At 40.3% G+C, this 24,425-nt stretch overlaps 1 protein-coding gene across 10 annotated transcripts in view; it reads right to left on the bottom strand.

Moving 5' to 3' along the window:
- Positions 1-24,425, bottom strand: part of sema6bb (sema domain, transmembrane domain (TM), and cytoplasmic domain, (semaphorin) 6Bb) — a 533,030-nt gene that overhangs the window by 34,970 nt on the left and 473,635 nt on the right. For all 10 annotated transcript variants that reach the window (XM_073068714.1, XM_073068715.1, XM_073068716.1 and 7 more), the window contains one exon: positions 9,319-9,468. In XM_073068714.1, coding sequence (XP_072924815.1) covers positions 9,319-9,468 — 150 coding nt within the window. The remainder of the gene's footprint in view (positions 1-9,318; positions 9,469-24,425) is intronic.

The following is a 24,425-nucleotide window of genomic DNA, read 5'->3' as shown; positions in this document are numbered from 1 at the left end:
TTGTTTAAAAAAGGCTCTAAAAGTAATCCAGGAAATTATAGGCCGGTAAGTTTGACGTCGGTATAGGTAAATTATTGGAAGGAGTACTAAGAGATAGGATCTACAAGTATTTAGATAGACAGGGACTTATTAGGGAGAGTCAACACGGCTTTGTGCGTTGTAGGTCATGTTTAGCAAATCTATTAGAGTTTTTTGAGGAGGTTACAAGGAAAGTGGATGAAGGGAAGGCAGTGGATGTTGTCTACATGGACTTCAGTAAGGCCTTTGACAAGGTCCCGCATGGGAGGTTAGTTAGGAAGATTCAGTCGCTAGGTATACATGGTGAGGTAGTAAATTGGATTAGACATTGGCTCAGTGGGAGAAGTCAGAGAGTGGTAGTGGAGGATTGCTTCTCTGAGTGGAGGCCTGTGCCTAGTGGTGTGCCACAGGGATCAGTGCTGGGTCCATTGTTATTTGTCATCTATATCAATGATCTGGATGATAATGTGGTAAATTGGATCAGCAGATTTGCTGGTGATACAAAGATTGGAGGTGTAGTGGACAGTGAGGAAGGTTTTCAGAGCTTGCAGAGGGATTTGAACCAGCTGGAAAAATGGGCTGAAAAATGGCAGATGGAGTTTAATGCAGACAAATGTGAGGTATTGCACTTTGGAAGGAAAAACCAAGGTAGAACATACAAGGTAAATGGTAGGGCACTGAGGAGTGCAGTAGAACAGAGAGATCTAGGAATACAGATACAAAATTCCCTAAAAGTGGTGTCACAGATAGATAGGGTAGTAAAGAGAGCTTTTGGTACATTGGCCTTTTAAAATTAAAGTACTGAGTGTAAGAGTTGGAATATTATGGTGAGGTTGTATAAGGCATTGGTGAAGCCGAATTTGGAGTATTGTGTGCAGTTTTGGTCACCGAATTACAGGAAGGATATTAAATACGGTTGAAAGAGTGCAGAGAAAGTTTACAAGGATGTTGCCGGGACTTAAGAAACTGAGTTACAGAGAAAGGTTGAATAGGTTAGGACTTTATTCCCTGGAGCGTAGAAGAATGAGGGGAGACTTGATAGAGGTATTTAAAATTATGATGGGTATAGATAGAGTGAATGCAAGCAGGCTTTTTCCACTGAGGCTAAGGGAGAAAAAACCCAGAGGACATGGGTTAAGGGTGAAGGGGGAAAAGTTTAAAGGGCAAAAGTTTAGGGGGGGGGGGGGGCTTCTTCACACAGAGAGTGGTGGGAGTGTGGAATGAGCTGCCAGATGAAGTTGTAAATGCAGGCTCACTTTTAACATTTAAGAAAAACTTGGACAGGTACATGGATGAGAGGTGTATGGAGGGATATTGTCCAGGTGCAAGTCAGTGGGACTAGGCAAAAAAATGGTTTGGCACAGCCAAAAAGGGCCAAAAGGCCTGTTTCTGTGCTGTAATGTTCTATGGTTCTAATGAAGAATCCCTGTATAAAACCTGTATATTGAAGGGGGACAGGAATTAAACATTCTTGAGTTAAATAAACAGGGCTTGCATGGGCAAACCTTAGTTTTAATGATGCCAAGATTCAGTAAGATGGTAGTAAAGGATTGTATCACTGGAACTTCAGAAAACAAGAGGGATGGAAAGAAACATTTATTATTTCCTAATTTACCAATGCATTTAAGTGCCTGAAATGACTTAAACTGCAACAAATATTAAGAAGGAACATTGTGGCCTTGTGGCTAAGTAACACAAGCAATCATTTGTAGACAAATTTTCAAGCGTAAACTAACAAGAGACTATTTTTAATGAAGTATCAAAGAAAAAATACTTCATCATCATCATCATTATGTGCCATGTTGTATGATGTAGGCGATCAACCTTTTCTACAGAAATGGTTTGCCATTGCCTTTGTCTGGGCAGTGTCTTTACAAGACCGGTGATCCCAGCCATTATCAGTACTCTTCAGAGATTGTCTGATGTTAGTGGTCACATAATCAGGACTTGTGATATACATCAGCTGGTCATATGACCACCACCTACTCCAATGGCTTCATGTGACCCTGATCAGTGGGCTAAGCAAGTGCTACACCTTGCCCAAGGGTGACCTGCAGGCTAGCAAAGGGAACTCTAATTTGAGGAAAAACAGGTGTTGGACACTACAATTGCAAGTTTGCATTTAGTTGAAGAAGCTTTTGCTGGGTCAGTGTTAAAACCTTTTGCTAACTTATGCAACAGTTTCATTACTGGGAACCTCTGACTGAGATGATGGAGGAAATGGACAGAGATAGGCCAGTTTACATTTGGCTTCTAAGAAGGGTGAAGAATGGGAAACCAGTAGAGAAAGCAGAGGTACATATTTGGAAATGATGAATGTGGGTGTAAATGTTTTTTATGTAAAGGAATGACTTAAATAAGAGTTTAAATGTCTGAATTCTGTTCAGGGAAATCTAAGGTGATGAGGCTACATTCAGGCCTGCAGGAAGTTCAGGCACCAGCACTTGAAAGCACTAATGACCTGGAAGGACACTAGGGGTCCGTGTTACAGCCTTATGAAAGTTCCTACAGCCAAAATACAGCATCACTCAAAGTTCTTCTATAATTCTGTGATGTTCTGAACATTGCCCGCCTGAAAAGCATATGACAAAACATTCCCTGCCCAGGGAAAGGATGAAATCAATGATGGGCTTGATAATACAAAAAGTTGAGTGGAACGAGTTTAAACCATCCTCACCTTGGTGCAGAATGACATCATGGATTGGTGAAGGAGGTGGCCAAGAAGCAGAAATGGATATTCCAGCTAACGATATGGAAGCTGTCCCGATGGCTGGGTACAGAATTGACAAGTAGCAGCATACTGATGAGTTAAAGAGAGCGATCAAAGATGAATCCTTAAGCTAGTGAAGTGGTTACAGCGGGACAGTCAAAAGGAAAGAGAAACCACTGCTAGGAATCCGGTTAGATGGGCAAGAGTTGAGCCATGCAAAGTGCAGAACTACAAAACTGGATCATGGGTTGTTCAGCTGTGAGCTTGGCTTTGCTGAAGAGACATCAACAAACTTGAGGAAGAACTAAATAACAGATGGATACTGTTCATGGCTTGAATTAAGTCAGACTTGTAAAAAGGATACAACTGCAAAGATTCGAGTGAAAATTAGATATCAATGGAAGTGTACCAATTCACAGAAATGGAGGGAGTTTGGATGGAAAAACTTGATAAGATATTTTATTACACCCTCTCAGAAATCCCATTATGATAGTAACCTCCCTGTTTGCTGGAGAAATTCTGGAAATCAAAATGCAAATCATTATCATATTTTTTGGGACTGCCCTATTATCAAATACTATTGGAGGGGGATACACAATGCCCTACAAGACATCTTTAAATGTGAAATACCCTTGGAGAGTAAGACCATATATTTTGGATATATACCTCAAGAATGGTAGAAAAGAGATAAATATTTAATGAATATACTGTTGGTGGCTGGTAAAAAGACTCTTACTAGGAAATGGTTATCACAGGAGAGCCCAACTTTAAATACATGGATGGAAATTACAATGGACATTTACAAAATGGAGAAGATAACAACATCTGTTAATCATAAGCTGGAACAATTTGGTTCATACTGGGAAAAATGGTTTAACTACATAATGACTCATAGGCCTGATTTTATTCTCACAAATCAATGAATCTGTTGTAAAAAAAAATCACTCCCTACTTGTACATAGTTTTTTCCTTTTGCTTGTTTTTTCTTTCCACTTTTTTCTATAAGTGTATACCCCAGATAAATACTTCGTGGAGATTTTGTGATATATATGTACAATGTCTGAAATACATCTTATGGAAATGTTTGTTTGATGAACTTCGATAAAAAAATAAATTACAAAAAAATTAAGGCACAGATGATACCTGGGAGGCTTGATATGATCAAGAAGTTTTGAGATGGAGGTGAAATGGAACTGGAATTGGTAAAATTGGTAGGTTGATTCAGCCTATATACAATTATGCATAGAATATTTGGCCCCCTTAAAGAAATATTCCCTTTCTACCTGAATCCAGAGAAGATAGAACTTTGTGACTGGTAACTATCTGCCCCTGGCAACTAGTTTTTGGGATTGAGGCTATCCACTGAGAAGAATTGGAGTAGATTTGACTCCTACTCATTTCAGTTTAGTGAAATCTACAGGATTCTGAAAGGATTTGTTATATCCTCTATATACAAGAGAAATGCTCACAGGTCAAAGGGTAGATATTTTAGGAATATGATGTGGGAAAGTTTCCTTATTCACAAATTTCTTAGTTCTTTGCCTCACCACTGAGAGTATGCCCTCTTTTCATTAGGGAGAAGGTACAAGAGCCAGAATACTCAACTTAACGTTTTAGGGACAACTTCTTCTACTCTGCAATAAGACTTCTGAATAGTCTGTGAGCCCATGAACAACACTATTCCTCTTTTGCCTTATTTATTTATCTATCTATCTATTTATTTATTTTTATTGTAACTTATAGTGATTTATTATGCCTGCACTATACTGCTGCCACTTATTTTGCGACTTATGTCAGTGTTGATAAACTTGATTCTGATTCTGAATTGAAGGGCCAGACCACAGCTTTACATCTGGCAACACCTAGGCAAATGTTCAATATCTTGGAGCCGTCACTTCAGCTGAGGGACAATGGTACAAATGGCCTGTTATTTCTCTGCTTCAACGTTTACATAAAGGTTGTGAACAGGAGCAGGAACAGTTCATGAAGGAGCTGCTTCAATTAAAGATTTCTGCAATATAGGTGCGGAATGAGGCAAATGGACTGGATCAGTAGACTTTACAGAAAAATTCCCTGCAGCAATAGGCATGTGGATGCGCTCAATTCTTCAAAGTACTGTAACAGTCACCAGTATATTTTCACATTCATACCAAGAGCACATCACTGCATCTTAATGTTTCCCGTAAGTCCAAACAACATAGCTTCATGCATCACTTCTTGTGTTTCTTAAACTATCCCCAGACATCGTGCAGCCACAAGCTCAAATGTGGAAGTTTAAACACAGAGCATCATCTGCTGAACCAGGATAGTGGAGCAGAAACTTAACACAAGTAAGGCGTGTTCCTTTGGGATGCAGTGCTTGGATGCTCTCAGCAATCACTGGGTTCAATTTAGTGAGGCTTTTGTCTTGACAGCAGTAGCCTCTCCTGGCGTTGTCATTCTGATACACGGCCCACTAAAATGACTGGAACATGCCCTGCTGCACCACACTGAGTATATGATAGGGTAAAATTCACTTGATGCTCAACATTTATGAAAATCAAATGTAGCAAAAAAAAATCACCATTTGTAGTATCCAACTGTCTGATGCACAGCCTACCATTTTGCATCTTGGTTACAGTTAAATTTTACTCTGCCTTTCCTGTTACAGCTAGAAAAGTGCTTCTTTGGATGGGTTTCAGGAGTGTAGAATCCTCTTTGTGGCATACTTCTGTGTCCATTTTACCGGGATCTCACTTCCTTACAAGCTAGATGGCTCTTTGAATCCTGCCGTTTCTTAGAACCACACAGATGGTGCCAAACCTGTTTAACCTTGAAGACTGAGCCAAAGCTTACAATCGTTTTGTTCACATTTGCCACTTCCTCTTTTGAAGAATAAGGAAAATTACCCTGGAGTTACTGATGTGAGATAAGTCTTTACCAGCCAGTGTGCAAGCTTGGCTACTTATATTTTCATATCAGGAGAATGACCTTAATATTGAATTCCATCTCAGGTTCTAAATTTACCAGGAGTATGTAAGATGTTTTAGACAGAGACTTGCTTCAGGACTTGTACAGCTGGTAGGAAGGTGTTTCTGCCCAGGGGGTTGTACACTGCTCAGCTTTGTAGAAGTTGTTTCAATGGGACCTGATCACCGAGTCAGATTAGTATTCTGCAAACTTGAACCAGGTATGTGTCAATGCAAAGTTGCAGCATTCATTCAGACCATAGAACACTACAGCAAAGTAAACAGGCCATTTGGCCCTTCTAGTCTGTGCCAAAACTTTATTCCGCTAGTCCCATTGACCTGGACCCAGTCCATACCCTCCAGACCTCTCCCATCCATGTATCTGTCCAATTTATTCTTAAAACTTAAGAGTAAGCCCGCATTTACCATGTCAGATGGCAGCTCGTTCCACACTACCACCACTCTCTGAGTGAAGAAGTTCCCCCTAATCCTTTCCCCTTTCACGCTAAAGCCATGTCCTCTCGTATTTATCTCTCCTGATCTAAGTGGAAAGAGCCTACTCGCATTTACTCTGTCTATACCCCTCATAATTGTGGAAATCTCTATCAAATCCCCCCTCATTCTTCTACGCTCCAAGGAAAAAATTCCTAACCTGTTCAATCTTTCCCTGTAACTCAGCTCCTGAAGACCCGGCAACATCCTAGTAAATCTTCTTTGCACTCCTTCAATCTTACTGATATCCTTCCTATAGTCAGGTGATCAGAACTGTACACAATACTCCAAATTTGGCCTCACCAATGTCTTATACAACTTCATCATAACATCCCAACTCCTATACTCAATACTTTGATCTATGAATGCCAGGATGCCAAAAGCCTTCTTTACAACCCTGTCTACCTGTGACACCACTTTCATGGAATTATGTATCTAAACTCCCAGATCCCTTTGTTCCTCCGCATTCCTCAGCGCCCTACCATTTACTGTGTATGTCCTACGTTGATTTGTCCTTCCAAAATACAACACCTCACACTTGTCTGCATTAAATTCCGTCTGCCATCTTCTGGCCCATTTTTCCAGTTGGTCCAGATCCCTCTGCAAGCTTTGAAAGCCTTCCTCACTGTCCACAACGCCGCCAATCTTAGTGTCATCAGCAAACCCGCTGATCCAATTCACCACATTATCATCTAGATCATTGATATAGACAACAAACAACAATGGTCCCAGCACAGATCCCTGAGGCACGCTACTAGATACAGGCCTCCAGTCTGAGAAGCAATCATCCACTACCACTCTCTGTCTTCTCCCACACAGCCAGTTTCGAATCCAGTTTACAACCTCTCCTAGTGTCTGAACCTTCTGAATTAACCACCCATATGGGATCTTGTCAAAGACCTCACTGAAGTCCATGTAGACAACATCCTTTCCTTCATGTACTTTCTTGGTAACCTCCTTGAAAAACTCTACAAGATTTGTTAAACACAATCTATCATGCACAAAGCCATGCTGACTATCCTTAATCAGCCCTTGGCTGTCCAAATACTTGTATATCCGATCTCTCAGAACACCTTCCAATAATTTACCTTCTACTGATGCAGCTCACTGGCCTGTAATTACCTGGTTTACTTTTGAAGCCTTTTTTAAACAACGGAACAATATGAGCTACCCTCCAATCCTCTGGCACCACACCCGTGACTAAGGACATTTTAAATATTTCTGCCAGGGCCCCTGCAATTTCTACACTAGTCTCTCTCAAGGTCCGAGGAAATATCATGTCAGGCCCAGGGTATTTATCTACCTTTATCTGCTGTAAGGCAGCAAGGATGTCCTCCTCTTTAATCTCTACATGTTCCATGACACTACTGCTTGTTTTCCTTCCTTCCACATATGCTATGGCAGTTTCCTGAGTAAATACTGATGCAAAAAATCTGTTTAAGATCTCCCCCCTCTCATGAGGCTCCACACATAGATGACCACTCTGATCTTCTAGGGGACCAATTTTGTCCCTTACTATCCTTTTACTCTTAATATACTTGTAGAAACCCTTCGGGTTTACCTTCACATTATCAGCCAAAGCAACCTCATGTCTTCATTTGCCTTCCTGATTTCCTTCTTTAGTATTTTCTTACATTTTTATACTCTTCAAGAACCTCATTTGTTCCTTGTTGCCTATACCTGCTATGCACCTCTCTCTTTTTCTTAACCAGATTGCCAATATCCCTCGAAAACCAAGGTTCCCTATCCCTGTTAACTTCGCCTTTAATCCTGGCAGGAACATGCAAACTCTGCGCTCTCAAAATTTTGCCTTTGAAGGCCTTGCACTTACTGAACACATCCTTGTCAGAAAACAACTTATCCCAATCAACTCTTCCTAGATCCTTTCACATTTCCACAAAATTGGCCCCTCTCCAATTTAGAAACTCAACTCGAGGACCAGACCTATCCTTATCCATAACTAACTTGAAACTAATGACATTGTGGTCACTGGACTATAATGCCTACACTACTGACTATTGTTTGCCTACACATAGGTCTGTCACCTGACCTGTCTGGTTCCCTAATAGGAGATCAAGTATTGTATCCTCTCTCGTAGGTACCTCTATATATTGATTTAGAAAATTTTTCTGAGCACATTTGACAAACTCCAAGCCCTTTCACAGTGTGGGAGTCCCAGTCAACATGTGGAAAGTAAAAATCCCCTATTACAACTTTCTGTTTCTTACATCGGTCTGCTATCTCTCTACAGATTTTCTCTTCCAATTCTCTCTGACTATTGGGCGGTCTATAATACAACCCTATTAGTGTGGTCACACCTTTCCCGTTCCTCAGCTTCATCCATATGGCCTCTGTAGACAAGCCCTCTGGGCTGTCCTGTTTACGCACAGCTGTGATATTTTCTCTGACTAGTAATGCCACTCCTCCCCCTTTCATCCCTCTCCCTCTATCACGTTTGAAACAACAGAACCCCGGAACATTAGGCTGCCAGTCCTGCCCCTCCTGCAACCAAGTCTCACTAACAGCAATAAAGTAATCCCATGTGCCAATCCACGCCCTAAACTCAACTGCCTTACCTGTAATACTCCTTGCATTGAAATAGATGCACCTGAGAACATTTCTATCATGTACAAACCTCTGATTTCTGTCTATACATGCAGTCCTCGCATGACCTATATATTTACATATAATTTGCTGTTACTACCACAAGATAAGCTGAACATTGGAAGAGAAGAGACAATGGATGGGGCTGAAAGCAGGATCAGGCTCAGTTTCTTAAAATGAACTGAAAAAATTCCTAATTGTGCCTTGGGATATATTTTCCTCAACTTGTACAATTGCAGTTATGTATATTTTTGTTTATTTGTTGCGACAGTTATGTACAATTTACGCTAATTTAAGTTAATGTAATTTATATATCTATGATGTTTGTACTATATGGTGCTGCTGCTGCATACAAGCTAATTTTCATGGCATTTATATCCTGGGTATGCATGCCCATGACTATAAAATTGAATTTGAATTTCAGCTACCCAGCTCAGAATTATAACTGATTTGAAATTCCTGGTGTGTAATGACTCCATATCAGAAGTCATGAACAAAGGAGTCCCTCTTTGAAAATGCTCTGGAAGACCGTGTCTTTGAATTCACCTGATGGTTGTCTTTATAATCCATGGCCCATGGTTTAATGAGGGAACTGTGTCATCCATCAGTGGGTGAGTCTTTACGAAGTTTAACATCTCATCTGGAAATCCATTAGAGGAGTTGTATTTCGTTCCTGGTTCCGCACAGCAGCCAGGTCTGAAAAGGTAAGAAACAAAACTTCATGCATGACTCATTTGGAAGTACTGACATCTTAAGGAATTCAGACCACTAGAATAGTTAAGATCATTTTTGTTGGTCCATCAATTTTTCATCAGTCTAATTGGTTAATGGGAACTTGCTGTGCACAAAATAGTTCTGATGTTTCTTCCATTACAACATTTCAAAAACACAGAGTGGATGCTCTAAAATGTAAAGCTTTCTTTTGTTCAGTTAGAAAAGGAACTTCTTCTTTTCCCAGTACTATAGCTAGGTTTTACATATTCGAGACACCTCTGCGGAATTAAAAATGCATTACATGCAGACATGGCAATCTCACATGATTTTCAGAGGCTCAACCACTCAGAGCTATTTGGTTCACTGCAGTTGCTAGAATTGTAGTGAATGCAGGAAGGCAAAGATGAACACCATTCTGACCTCAGATAGTAGGTTCAAGGACTATTTCGTAGGTCTACCTTTGTCTGTCTGTATATGGGCTTGGTGAGTGATCAGTGGTAGGAAAGGGGTGGAAGAGACATGGTTGGGTATGTAGCCACCCAGTTCACAGCATCCGTTTGTCCGTGTGAAAAATTCAAAAAACAAATCCATTGTTTAGCAGAGTTTCACTGTGGATTTTTTCTTTATTTTAACTGCCAAGGACTAAATTGCTCCATCTTGTTTCACCTTGTTGACATGTACATCTATTGATGGAACCTTTAGCACCATGAGCTTGTTCCATAATGAAGTCAGTGCTGAAATCCTCCACTGCAGCACGATTCTCTCCTTTGTATGCTGTGGATGATGGCTTTATATCACCCAATTTTGAATTCTTGTCGACTGGATTGCAGAGCAAAAATGACAGAGCACAATCCAAACTTTCTAAACAGTAATTTAAAAGGACATCCTTGTTAGACTTCAGTAATATTAACTGCTTTCTCTCTGGAATTATCTCCAAAAATAACTTTTCTAGTGAAAATTAACATTGTTTGTCAAACATTGCTAGAAGTCTAATAAAGTCTGCCTTCTGGTGAAGCTGATAATAGAAAACAAATTGCAGTACTTCTTCTTTTAAGTTGAGCTATTATATCCAGCTTCAAGTATTGTTTCAGTGTTGTGTTGGGATCTATCTGCAGTGAAATACTGCCTTGTTTTCATCTTTCCAGTTTAACTTACTTAAGATATATTTGGTGACAACCATTTTACTTCACTCGATCTCTGAAGCACACATTCAACCTCACTTATCAAAACCTGTCAAAGCTCCTGTACCCTGCTTCATTTTTCCTTCTCTGGGTTTTCTCCCTCCCATGGGGATTAGTGTTTGATTTGACTTGTGAAGTGAACAATTGTGGATCATTTAAGATCTTCAACCTGAGTGTTAAATGTTGACAGAAAACATCTTCCCAGTGTCATGGGATCAGTATAATCAGAAACAAGTTTGTGCAAATGTGGTACCGGGGAAGCTAAGGGATATTTAAAAATTAAAATCTGGTAAAAAAACAATATTGCCCATGAGATTTCAGTAACTGTCGTATGATAGGAATGATGTGATTGCACTGCTGAGAGTGCAGTGGAGATTCACCAGGATATTGACTGGACCAAAGAACATACGTTATGGGGAGAGACTGGACAGGCTAGGCTTGTCTTTTGTTCCCAGAACAAAGGAGGCTGATGCCTGACCTGGTAGACGTATACAAGACACAAGAGACATAGTTAAGGTAGTCTGAATCTTTCTACCATGGCAGGTGTATCAAAACCAAAAGAGCACTGGTTTGAGCTGAGAGGAAAGGGAAAATGGGAGCTTCAGGAAGGGAAAGTCGAGGGAGCACACCAGTCCTCATCTAAGTATCAGCAGTGGAAAGGGTGAGCAGTTACAAGTTCTTGGGTGTCAAAATCTCAGAGGATCTACCTTGGGCCCAACATATTGATGTGATTACAAAGAAGTGGCTATATTTTATTTGTAGTTTGGGGTGATTTGGTATGTCACCAAAGGCTCGAGCAAGTTTCTAGATGTATCATGGAGAGCATTCTAACTGGTTGCATTGCCATTGGTATGAAGGGGCCACTATAAAGGTTTGGAAAAAGCGACAAAGGGTTGCAAACACAGCCAGTTCCATCATGGGCACTAGCCTCTCCAGAAGTGAGGGCATCTTCAAAAGGCATTGCCTCAAAAAGACTTCATCAATCATCAAGGATCCCTATCACCCAGGATATGTTCCTCTTCTTATTACAACCATCAGAAAGGAGGTACAGGACACACACCCCATGTTTTAAGAACAGCTTCTTGCCCTCTGCCGACGGATTTTGGAATGGACAATGAACCAACCTATGGACAGAACCTCACCATTTTTGCTCCCCTTTTTGCACCATTTATTTAATTTAATGTATATATAGTATTGCAATTTACAATATTTTTAACCATTGTACTGCACAGCTGCTGTAAAACAACAAATATCATGCCATACTGATACTGATTCTGATACTTTTTTAATATATAGAGTGATTGACATAAGACCACAAGATATAGGAGCCAATTAGGCCATTTGGCCCATTGCATCTGCTCCACCATTTCAACAAGGCTGATTCCACTTTCCTCTCAGCCCCAATCTCTTGCCTTCTCCCCATATACCTTCATACCCTGACTAATCAAGAATCTATCAAACTTTGTCTTAAATATACTTAAAGACTCAGCCTCCACAGCCACCTGTGGCAAAGAATTCCACAGATGCATCTCTCTCTGGCTAAGGAACTTCTTCCTCATCTCCATTCTAAAGGACACCCTTCTACCCTGAGGATGTGTCCTCTATTCTTAGACTCTCCCAACGTAGAAAATATCCTCTCCCCATCCACTCTATCAAGGCCTTTCACCATTCGATAGGTTTCAATGAGGCCACCAGTCATTCTTCTGAATTCTAGTGAATACAGGCCCAGAGCCATCAAATGCTCTTCATATGACAAGCCATTCAATCCTGGAATCATTTCATGAACTTCCTTTGAACACTCTCGAGTTGCAGCACATCCGTTCAAAGATAATGAGCCCAAATCTGTGCACAATACTTTGTGAGGCCTCACAAATGCTTTATAAAGTCTCAACATTACATCCTTGTTTTTATATTCTAGCCCTCTTGAAATGAATACTAATATTGCATTTGCCTTCCTCACCACAGACTCAACTTGCAAACGAACCTTTTGGGAATCATGCACAAGTACTCCCAAGTCCGTTTATACCTCAGTTTTTTGTATTTTCTCTCCATTTAGAAAATAGTCAACCCTTACATATCTTCTACAGAAGTGCATGACCGTACACTTCCAAACACTGTGTTCCATCTGTCACTTCTTTGCCCATTCTCCTAATCTGCCTAAGTCCTTCAGCAGCCTCTCTACTTCCTCAGGTTACCTGCCCCTCCACCTATCTTTATATCATCTGCAAACTTTGCAACAAAGCCATCAATTCCATTATCCAAATCATTGACACATAACATAAAAAGAAGCAGTCCCAAAACAGGGACCTGTGGAACACCACTAGTCACTGGCCAGAAAAAGCTCCCTTTATTCCCACTCTTTGCCTTCTGCCAATCAACCTCTGCTTTATCCATGCTAGAATATTTCCTGTAATACCATGAGCTCATAGCTTGTTAAGCAGCCTCTTTGTGTGGCATCTTGCGAAAGGCCTTCTGAAAATGCAAATACACGACATCAACTGATTCTTCTTTGTCTATCCTGCTTGCTATTTTTTCAAAGAATTCCAACAGATTTTTCAGGCAAGATTTCCCTTGAGGAAATCATGCTGACTATGGCCTATTTTTTCATGTGCCTTCAAGTACCTTGAGATTTCATCCTTAATAATCGACTCCAACATCTTCCCAACCACTGAGGTCAGACTAACTGGCCTATAGTTTCCTTTCTTCTTTTTCTCTACTTTCTTGAAGAGTGGAGTGACATTTGCAATTTTTCAGTCTTCAGGAACCATTCCAGAATCTAGTGATTCTTGAAAGATTATTACTAATGCCCCCATGATCTCTTTGGTGACCTCCTTCAGAACTCTGGGATGTACACCATCTGGTCCAGGTGACTTATCTACCATGCGACCATTCAGTTTTCTAAGAACCTTCTCTCTAGTTATGATAACTTCACACACTTCATGCCCCCGACACCTGGAACTTTCACCACCGCGCTAGTGTCTTCCACAGTGAAAACCAATGCAAAATACTTATTCAGTTCATCTGCCATTCCGTATTCCCATTACTACTTCTCCAGCATTGTTTTCCAGCAGTCCAATATCCACTCTTGGCTCTCTTTTTCGCTTTATGTATCTGAAGAAACTTTTGGTATCCTCTTTAATATTATTGGCTTTCTTTCGTATTCCTTCTTTACCTTCTTAATGACATTTTAATTGCCTTTTGTTGGTTATGAAAAGCTTTCCAACTCTCTAATTTCCCATTAACTTTTGCTGTATTATGTGCCCTGTCTTTGGCTTTTATGTTGACTTTGACTTGTCTTGTTAGCCATGGTTGTGTCATCTTTCATTTAGTATATGTCCTCCTCTTTGGAAAGTATATATCCTGTGCCTCCCAAATTGTTTCCAGAAATTCCAGCCATTGCTGCTCTGCCGTCATCTCTGCCAGTGTTCTTTTCCAATCAATTCTGGCCAAACCCTCTCTCATGCCTCTGTAGTTCCTTTTACTCCACTGTAACATTGTTATCTCTAATTTTAGCTTCTCCTTCTCAAAGTTTAGGGTGAATTTGAACATATTATTATCACTTGCTCCTAACGGTTCTTCTACCTTAAGGTATCTTATCAATTCTGGTTCATTACACAACACCCAACCCAGACTAGCTGATCCTCTTAGTGGGCTTAACCATGAGCTGCTCTACACAGCCATCTCGTAGGCAGTCGAGAAATTCCCCCTCCTGTAATCCACACCAATTTGAGTTTCCCAATCTACCTGCTTATTGAAGTCTCCCATGACTATTGTAACATTGCTCTGCTGGCATGCAGTTTCTGTCTTCTGTTGTAATTTGTTGGCCACATCCTTACTACTGTTTGGGGGTCTGTATACAACTCCCATCAGGGTCTTTTTTACCCTTGCAGTTCCTTAGGTTGATCTACAAATACTCAACACCTTCCAACCCTATGTCATCCCTTTCTAATGATTTTATTTTACTTTTTACCAACAGAGCAATGCTGCCCCCTCTGCCTTCCTGCCTATCCTTTCAATACAATGTGTATCATTGGACTTCAAGCTCCCAGCTATAATCCTTCAGTCATGCTCCCAGTTATAATCTTCCAGCTGTGATTCAGTGATGCTCCCAGCTTTAATCTTTTGGCATGATTCCGTGATGCATCTGGAACCTGCTGCCAGAGAAAGTGGTGGAGTCAAATAGGATTATTACATTTAAAAGGCATTTAAATGATCACTTAAATAGGCAAGGTACAGAAGGATACAGTATTAATGTGGGCAAATTGTATGAGTGTGGACAGGCAAAACAGGTAAGCATGGAGATGGTATACTGAAGGGCCCAATTCTGAGTTGTAAAACCTATAACTAATGGTTAGAATTGATAGAGCCCATAAAGATTGATCTAGAGACTAATGTGGCCAAGTGATCAGATCTACAGTATGTGCCAGAAGGCCTAAGACTTCAACGCCCCCTTGGTGATGACATAACCAAATGGAGCTTTCACATATATGAAAGAAAAGATACACAGAATCAAGTCCAGGTCCAATAGTGACAGCTGATAAACACGAATGTGGCCTTAAACACCAAATACATAAAGACTTCCTCAATGACAAGAGACACAACATAGTGCTCCATGGTATATTTCCATCACTTCAGAAAGGAGGGTTGTATAATAATTTTTAAAATAGGAGAAAATGTTGGCCATTCAGCCTTCCAAACATTACTGGCCATCCAGTAAGAACTTAACTTAATTTCTTCATCTATTCCATTTTCTTTAACTGTCTCCATATCCTTTCTTAACTAGAAAGGTGGCATTTACCACCCATTGTTAAACCTGTGGAATTTTGGAAGATGACAATCCAATGCACCCACTACCTCCACGGATGCCTCCGTAGGATTCAGATTATCAGGTGCTGGGAATTTATCAGCCTTCAATCCTGTTAATTTCACCAAAAACTATTTTCTACTTAACATGTTTTCATTGAGCACTTCATTCACAGTCCAGCATTTACTGCGTCTTCTTAATTGAAGATGGATATACTACTGTATATACCCACAGCTCAAATGCCATCTATAAATTTACTGACAACACAACTATTGTTGGCAGAATTTCAGATGGTGATGAGGAAGTGTACAGGAGCAAAGTCGATCTGGTGGAGTGGTGTTGCAGCAACAAATTCCCTCTCAATGTCAGTAAGACCAGGCAATTGATTTTGGACTTCAGGAAGGGAGAGTCAAGGGAATACGCACCAGACGTCATTGAGGGATCAAAGGTGGAAAGAACGAGCACAGGATTAGCAAAAGCTGCAGGAAGTTGTAATCTCAGCCGGCTCCATCAAGGGCACTAGCCTTCCCAGCAACCAAGACACCTTCAAAGGGCGATGCCTCAGAAAGGCAGCATCCAGCATTATGGACTCCCATCAGTCAGGACGTGCCCTATTCTCATTGCTACTACTAAGAAGGAAGTATAGGAGCCTGAAGACACACACTCAATGTTTCAGGAACAGTTCCCCTCCACCATCAGATTTCTGAATGGACAACGTATAGTCCGTGAACACAACCTCAGTATTTTTCTCTCTCTTTTTGTTCAACTTATTTAATTTTCTTTTTTTTATATATACTTTCCTCAAAGAAGACAGGTGCGTATTCCCTTGACTCTTCCTTCCTGAAGTCCACAATCAATTGCCTGGTCTTATTGACATTGAGTGAGAGTTTGTTGCTGCAACACCACTCCATAAGCTGGTCTACCTTGCTCCTGTACGCCTCTTCATCACCATCTGAAATTCTGCCAACAATAGTTGTGTTGTCGCCAAATTTATGAGCTGTGGGTACACGGTATATCCATCCTCAGTGAAGAAGATGCATGAAATGTCTTGTAGGTCTAGTCTATAGTATATATTTTGCATGGCTGTATTTTATTGATATTCTATATGGTCCTGTATACTTGAGGACTAGGCCTCAAGTTGCGGTCAGGCATTGGTGGTGGTGCACTCCACCAGGGGGCAACATGGTGCAGCATCCTGGCTGGAGTCAGTGCTGTTTCCCACCACTCAAGTTTCTCGGCTGAAGACAAACTTTATTGTGGTCGATTGATGATCTCATTGAGCTAGGGAGTCTGGACTATATACACGTATATTCTGTGTCATTGTTTTTTACTGAAATTCTATATGTGCCTGTTGTCTTGTATGTGCAAGGACTGGACCTCAAGCTGTGGGGGGGGGGGGGGGCGTTTATCAGGGCCAGTGCACTCCACTGATGACAGTATGGTGCAGGGTCCAGGCTGGTATGAATGCTAGCCCCCAGTCCTTGCTGGGAGACGGGCTCTATTGTAGTGGACTGCCGATCAATGGCATGAGTTCTGGGACTCTTTTATAGCATGATTGTGATGCCATTTGTGCTTGCTATCTTGCATGTGCTTTGTGCTGTGTGTATCTGTTGGTACTATCTTTTGCATCTTGACCCCGAAGTAACACTTTGCTGTGTTCATGAGTATTCGTATGTGGTTGAATGACAATTAAACTTGAATTGAATTGAATTATTGTGTAGTTTTTATTATTAAGTATTGCAATGTACTGCTACTGAACAATAAATTTCATGACATAACGCCAATATATTTAACCTGATTCTGATTCTGAAAACATTTGCTTAATATCTCTGTCACTTCTTTTTTCCCTAGTGTAACCTATTCTGTCTCAGTCCATTAGATGCATTTTTCTTTTTAACAATATGTAGATGAGTTTGGTCTTTTCTTGTCATTCCTCATTAGATTATACTCACGTTTTATGCTCAATGCCTTAGTTCCTTTTTGCTGAATTCAGAAATTTCTCCAATCCTCAGCTATCGTTTTGGATGTTTGACTAAATACTTTAGAAGTGGTTAAAAAGGAGAGAGAGAAAAAAAACTTACCACACCATGAGGGGTTGGAACATATAAAATTCTAACAGAATTGACTGGATAGATGTAAGGATGATTTTTCTCTAGAGTGTGGGTCAATGGCTCATATTAGGGTGAAAGCCATTCAGGATCAAGAGAAGCCAGTTCCAGAGGATAGTCAACCTTTAGATTTCTCTACATGGAAGGGCAGTGAAAGATCAATAGCCCAATACAGAGGTTTAGTTATTAATGGAATCAAAGAATATGGGGTTAGCAAAGGAAAGTGGTGCTGGGCTAAATCATCTGCATGATCTTACTGAGTGAGTGGTGGAGCAAGTGTGGAGGACAAAATGCTTCTTCATGATTCTGCTTTTTAAGAAAGAATAAGTTGCCTCGTAAAAATAAATATAAAATCAAGAGTTAAAAAATAGATAATGAGGTCTAGTAGAACAAAAAAAAGAACTCAAAGCAAATAAGTCTCATGAGTTAGATTAAAGTTAAATGATGGAACAAGATGAATAATTATTATGGCACTGAGTAGTTGAAACTGGGTCACTGACAGCATTGCTGGAGAAAATCCTTCGGGATAAAATATATGTGCATTTGGAAACACATGGCCTAAAATTAGGGAGAGCCAGCTTGACTTTGTATGTGGTAGGTCATGCCTCACCAACCTGACTGAGCTTTTTAGCAAAGTGATGAGAAAGATTGATGAGGGTAGGGCAGTGGATATTGTCTATATGGATTTTAGTAAGGTGTTTGACAAAGTCCCTCATGGGAGGTGAATTCAGAAGATTTAAATGCATGGCGTCTGTGGTGAGCTGGCTGTTTGGATTCAGAACTGGTTTACGCTTAGGAGACAGAGAGTAGAGATTGAAGGGACTTAATTGAGCTGGAGTTCTGCAGGGTTCTGTGCTGGGACTCCTGCTGTTTGTAGTGTATATAAATGACCCTGATGAAAATGTAGGTGTGTGGATTAGCATGTTTGTGGATGATACCAAGATTGGTGGAGTTGCGAATAGTGTAGAAGACTGGCGAAGAATACTCCATGATATAGACCAGTTGCAGATATGGGCTGAGAAATGGCAGATGGAGGTTAACCCAGATAAATGTGAGGTATTGCACCTCGGTAAATGCAGAAAGACAGTACACTGTTAAGGGCAAGGTCCTGAGCAGAGAGATCTTGGGATCCAAGTTCATAGCTCCTTGAAAGTAGCCACACACGTCCATAATGTTGTTAAGAAGGTTTATGGAATGCTTGCTTTTAATAGTAGAGGCACTGAGTTCAAAAGTCTGGAGGTTATGTTGCAACTTTATAAAACTCCGGTTAGGCCACATCTGGGGTATTGCATACAGTTCTGGCCAGCCCACTATAGGAAGGATGATGAGGCTTTGGAGAGGGTGCAGAAGAGGTTTACAGGATGCTGTCTGTTTTAGAGGGCAAGTGCTATCATGAGAGACTGGATAAACTTAGGTTGTTTTCTCGGGAGTGTCGGAGGCTGAGGGGAGATCGGATAGACGTTTACAAGATTATGAGAGCATAAATAGATCAGACAGAGAGTATCTATTTCCCAGAGTTAAAATGTCTAATACCATTGAAGGGGAGAGGGGATAGGTTCAAGGAGGATGTGAGAGGTAAGTTCTTTACTCAGAGAGTTGTGGATGCCTGAAATTCACTGCCTGGCATGGTGTAGAGGCAAATGCATTAGAGGCTTTTAAGAGACTTTTTGATATGCACATGAATGTAAGGAAGATGGAGGGATATGGACATGGTGTAGGTAGGAGGATTAGGGTTTGGGTGTTTGTGATTTGATTTTGAGCTGTTTTGGCCCAACGTTATGGGCTGAATTGCCTGTTCCTGTACTGTACTCTTCTGTTCTACATTCTACTTGAGAAGTATCTAGACGAGCACTTGAATTGGCTTGGCATTGAAGGCTATGGACCAGGTGGTGCAACATGGGATTAATACAAAAGGGTGCCCACTGGCTGGCATGGATAAGTTGGGCTAAATGGCCTGGCTCCATGCTCCACTATACTATGATTCTATAAGAAAGGATTCAGAAACAACAGTAATTTGAAAATTGTAAACATGCTATATGTTTTTAGAATAGTGACAAAAACATATGGGACTATTGCCAGATACGTTTTGAATTGTCATTGTGCATTTTATAGTTCCACATTTGTTTTCTCTTTTTCCTTTTTTTGTCTCTCTCCTCCTCTGTTTTATTTTAGTCTTCTCTAACTACTTTTCCTCAAAGGAGATCATTTATGATTAGCAAGCCTTCACTGCTTCTTCCAGTCTTCACCACTGCGACTAGCATTATTACATTTCAGTTACTGCTATTATTTTCATCCCTCCCACAAAGTTGAAAACATCTGAGTTCCAGGTACATTCAGCTCTGATTAAAGATCGTAGATCTGAAAGTTTAACTCTGTTTCTTTCCCTATAGATGCTGCCTAAGCTGCCGAGTGCTCTCTCCATTTTCTGTTTTCATTACAAACTAATTAATCCTAATTCTATTCCAAGAGAAATAATGAAATTGATCATTTAAGGATTCAAATTGGAGATTATCTGGACAATGGTCTAATAGATAGCTGTCAGTATTGCTTTAGACTGAAAAGTTTCAATGAGCTTCAAGCAAAGCTCCCTGATTTTCTTTTTAGGAAGTGACAGACCATATATTCACTGATAAATGCAAAAATGTTTTGTATATAGACTTCCAAATAGTTGCACTAGAGAGATTACTCAAGAAGTTTAAATCTCTCAGGAGTCAAGGTCTAACATAACATTTGAATCCAGCTGTGAGACTGATGGAATAGTAAACAACAGGTGATCATGAAACAATCTAGAAACACAAAAGTGAACAAAATAGACTATGAGTGGACCAAACAGTCATAGATAGAGTTTAATATCATGGGTATAAAGCAATGAATGCCAAAAGATTAATTAGGCAATGTGTGCATTTGAGGGATGATACTGATATTGCTTGAAGCTGAAAAGCACTTTGGGTTCTTAGCAGAATCAATACTGAACATCCAAAGATCACAGAGTAGCAATTAACAAAGCTAATAAAACTTTGAGTGATATATCTCAAACAATTGAATGGATGTCAAACTGCATGTTGAGTGTTGTATCTAAATCTGGTCACTGTGGAACAGAGCCATGCAGGCTCTGTAACCACTGCAGAGAAAGAGGCCTAAAGCTGAACTTGGGTCTTTGAGAACTGATTCATGACAAGCAATAGCTGAATTTGGTCTCTTCTTGCTATTTTAAAAGATATATGCATATGCAAAAAGTGAAACTAGAAAATTAATTTAAAATACACTGAAAAATTAGAGTAAGAGGACTTGGGTTGTTTAAGATAACTTCAGCATATTAAGAAATCCCCCTTCAGACAAAGAATAACTGGTCTAACACAGGGCATCCATGCATGGATCAGGGCAAAGGTCCAGGGGATCATTCAATGAACAGTGAATGGTGTTATACAATCTTGTGGGTGGATGTACTTCATGGGCCATCTAGGTCAGCTGGATTACATCCCAGGGTTCAAAAGGAGGTAGCTGAAGAGATTGTGGAGTGATTCCAGAGGACTGGAAAATCTCAAATATCACTCCACTCTTTAAAAAGGAGGGAGGCAAAAGGCAGGGAATCATAGGCCACCTAGCCTGACTTCAGTGGATGGCAAGATGAAGTCCATTATTAAGGATGAGGTTTAGTGGTACTTGGCACACAAAGTTCAAAGGTCAATGTACAAAGTAAAATTTATTATCCGAGTACCTACAGGTCACCCATACACCCCTGACATTCTTTTCCTGCGGGTAAACTTAGCAAACCTATAGTACAGTAACTGTAACCAAACTGTGCAAATGCAGGTAAAAATAAATAGCAATAAGTTAATGAGCAAGAAATAAGATATAACCTTAAATAAGTGTAGTTATCCCCTTTTGTTTGAGAGCCTGATGATTAAGGGGTAGCAACTGTTCTTGAACCTGGTGGTGTGAGTCCTGAGGCATTTATACCTTCCACCTGAGAGCAGCAGTGAGAAAAGAGCATGGCCTGGGTGGTGAGGATTTTGATAATGGATGTTGCTTTCCTAAGGCAATGTTTCATGTAGATATACTCAATGCTTGGAGGGTTTTACCTGTGATGTACTGGATCTTTGGAGGACTTTCCACTCAAAGGCATTGGTGTTCCCATACCAGGCCGTAATGCAGCCAGTCAGCACACTTTCCACCATGACAGAATCAGCATGGATTCCTTAAGGAGAAATCCTGCCTGACAAATCTGTTGGAGTTCTTTGAGGAAATAATGGGTAGGACTGACAAAGGTGGCCAAACAAGATAGCAGCCCATGGTATTACAGGGAAAATACTAGAGTTTAGAAGAATGAGGTGGGATTTCATTGAAGCATATCAAATATTGAAAGGCCTGGATAGAGTGGAAGTGGAGAGGATGTTTCCAACAATGGGAGAATCTAGGGCCAGAGAACACAGCCTCAGAATAGAAAGAAATCCCTTCAGAACAGAAGAGAGGAGGAATTTCTTTAGCCAGGAGGTGGTTGAATCTATGGAATTCATTGCCACAAACATCCAAGGAGGACTAGTCATTGGGTATATTTAAAGCTGAGGTTGATAGGTATTTGATATATAAGGGCATCAAAGTTTGCAGGATGAGAATGAGATGGAAAATAAATCAGCAATGATTGAATGGTGGAGCAGACTCAATGGACTGAATGGCTTAATTCTTCTCCTATGTCTCATGGTCTTTAGTGGTTTCCCTTATCCAAAAATATTATTTGATAATATCTTTTTTTTCTAGCTTCGGGCTCAAGCATAAACCTTGTTAAACATGCTGAAACATTTACAGTGTGACTTCTATCCCCTTTCTTTCCAGTTCTGAAGGGTCTCAGCCCACAATTATTTCCTTCCATAGATGCTGTCTGACTTGCTGAGTTCCTCCAGTATCGTGCGTGTGTGCGTGTGTGCGTGCGTGTGTGTGCGTGCGTGCGTGTGCGTGTGTTGCTCAAGTAAACAAGTTACCTTGTTTTATTTTTTTGAACACTACATGAAGTTGATTTACCGCATGTAATTGGATTCTACAGATGAGTAAATCTTTTCTGCATAACTTTAGACAAAATTTAGTTCTGAGAGTTTATCATGCCAGTTTTTTTAGTCTAATATACCAATCTCCAAACAAAACTAATAAGGCTCCATTTGTAAGCCAATCTGTAGGCATTTCAATCCATTGAAGTATTGCACATTTTTGTTTGATATTTTGAAATTAATTCCCAAGAATTTCTGTTTGAAAAATTCGATAAGTGATATTATTTTGGTAAAGCACAGGTTTCTCATATCTTTATCTGTAGTAGAATATTCCTTCCATATCTACAGAACAAGATGAGCGACATTAACGAGAATTACATAAATAAAATGCCTTATTGATTTATTCAGAGACACAGTGCAGAATAGGCCATTCCAGCCCATTGAACTGTACTGTCCAGCAACCCTTGACACCCCGGCAACACCGATTTAACCTTAACCTAATCACAGGACAATTTACAATGACCAATTAGTCCTCTAACTGGTACATCTTTGGACTGTGGGAGGAAACTGCAGCACCTGGAGAAAATCCACACATTCCATGGGGTGAATGTACCAACTCCCTAAAGAGGATGCGGGGATTGAACTCCAAATTCCGACACTCTGAGCTGTAAGAGTGTTGCGTTAACCACTACTCTATTCGCCAGTCTCTGCACAAAGCAGGCAAATGTGATCTCAACTTTCACACAGCAGAGTCCCACAAATGTCATTGAAAAAACTTTTTGTCCAATTATTCAGATTCTGCTGTCTCCTATTGAGGGAAGAGCTAGAGGGAGACTCACACTATACTTTAGTCAGTGCCATAGACTCTTAGACATGCATTTGAATGTTTCCTAGTTAATGCGATTCGTTGGATGAACCCATCAACAACTGACACTTCATCGATATTCCACTGACGTGTCGGCACAGATTACATCATTATTTCCTGAAACTGGCTTATTCTTACAAGATTCTGACTTTAGAAGTGGGGAGCAAGCTGACAGTGATTATTTCTATTGTGTGAATTTTGCTTTCTACACATTTTTCTATCCAGTTGCTAAGCTTTAAATCATTTGGTTAGTCAGGAATTTGGACACCAGCCTTTTGGCTCCTAAATCTAGCCTTAAGAACAGTCCTCACTGAAAATTGCACATGAAGTTTTCTCTGCTTTCTGGAGTCCTTGTGATAAAATGGTGATTGCTTTAACAGGGTGAAAGCCCATAGCTTAAAACTTACTGAAATCAGTTTAGGTCATCCTTACTTTTATGAAGCATACATATAGAACATAGAAAAACAGAAGCAGGAGTTGGTTATTTGGCCCATTGAGCATGCTCCATGATTCCATCTGATTATTACTAACCCCCCAACTCAATACCACATTCCCAGTCTTTCATTGCACCCCACGTATACCTTTGAGAAGTCTACCTATCTCCTTAAATATATTCGGTGTCTTTGCCTCCTGTGGTAGATAATTCCAAGGGCTCACCTTCTGAGTGATGAAATATTTCCTTGTCTGCATCCTAAATGTCATGGACACCAACTCTCTGATCATTCAAGGCTTCTTTGATACTGTTAGCCCACTAATTGGGACCACAATCTTCAATATCTCCAGCCCCAGGAGCCTACCTTCTCTGGTGACCCATTCTTGGACCCTCCTTGATCCTGAATAGAAATTTACAGTAGGGTACCAACTATAATTCCCATTTTTAGCACATCCATTTGGGAGATACAGAATTTCCAAGTTAGGGCATTAAATTTACAGTTTTAACATCCTGTCATCAAAAGATTTAAGAAATTTAATTTTTAAATTATTGTGTGACATGGTATC

Source organism: Hemitrygon akajei, chromosome 16 (genome assembly GCF_048418815.1).
Source record: "Hemitrygon akajei chromosome 16, sHemAka1.3, whole genome shotgun sequence".
Taxonomy (NCBI): domain Eukaryota; kingdom Metazoa; phylum Chordata; class Chondrichthyes; order Myliobatiformes; family Dasyatidae; genus Hemitrygon; species Hemitrygon akajei.
This window is presented reverse-complemented; position numbering and strand designations above follow the sequence as displayed.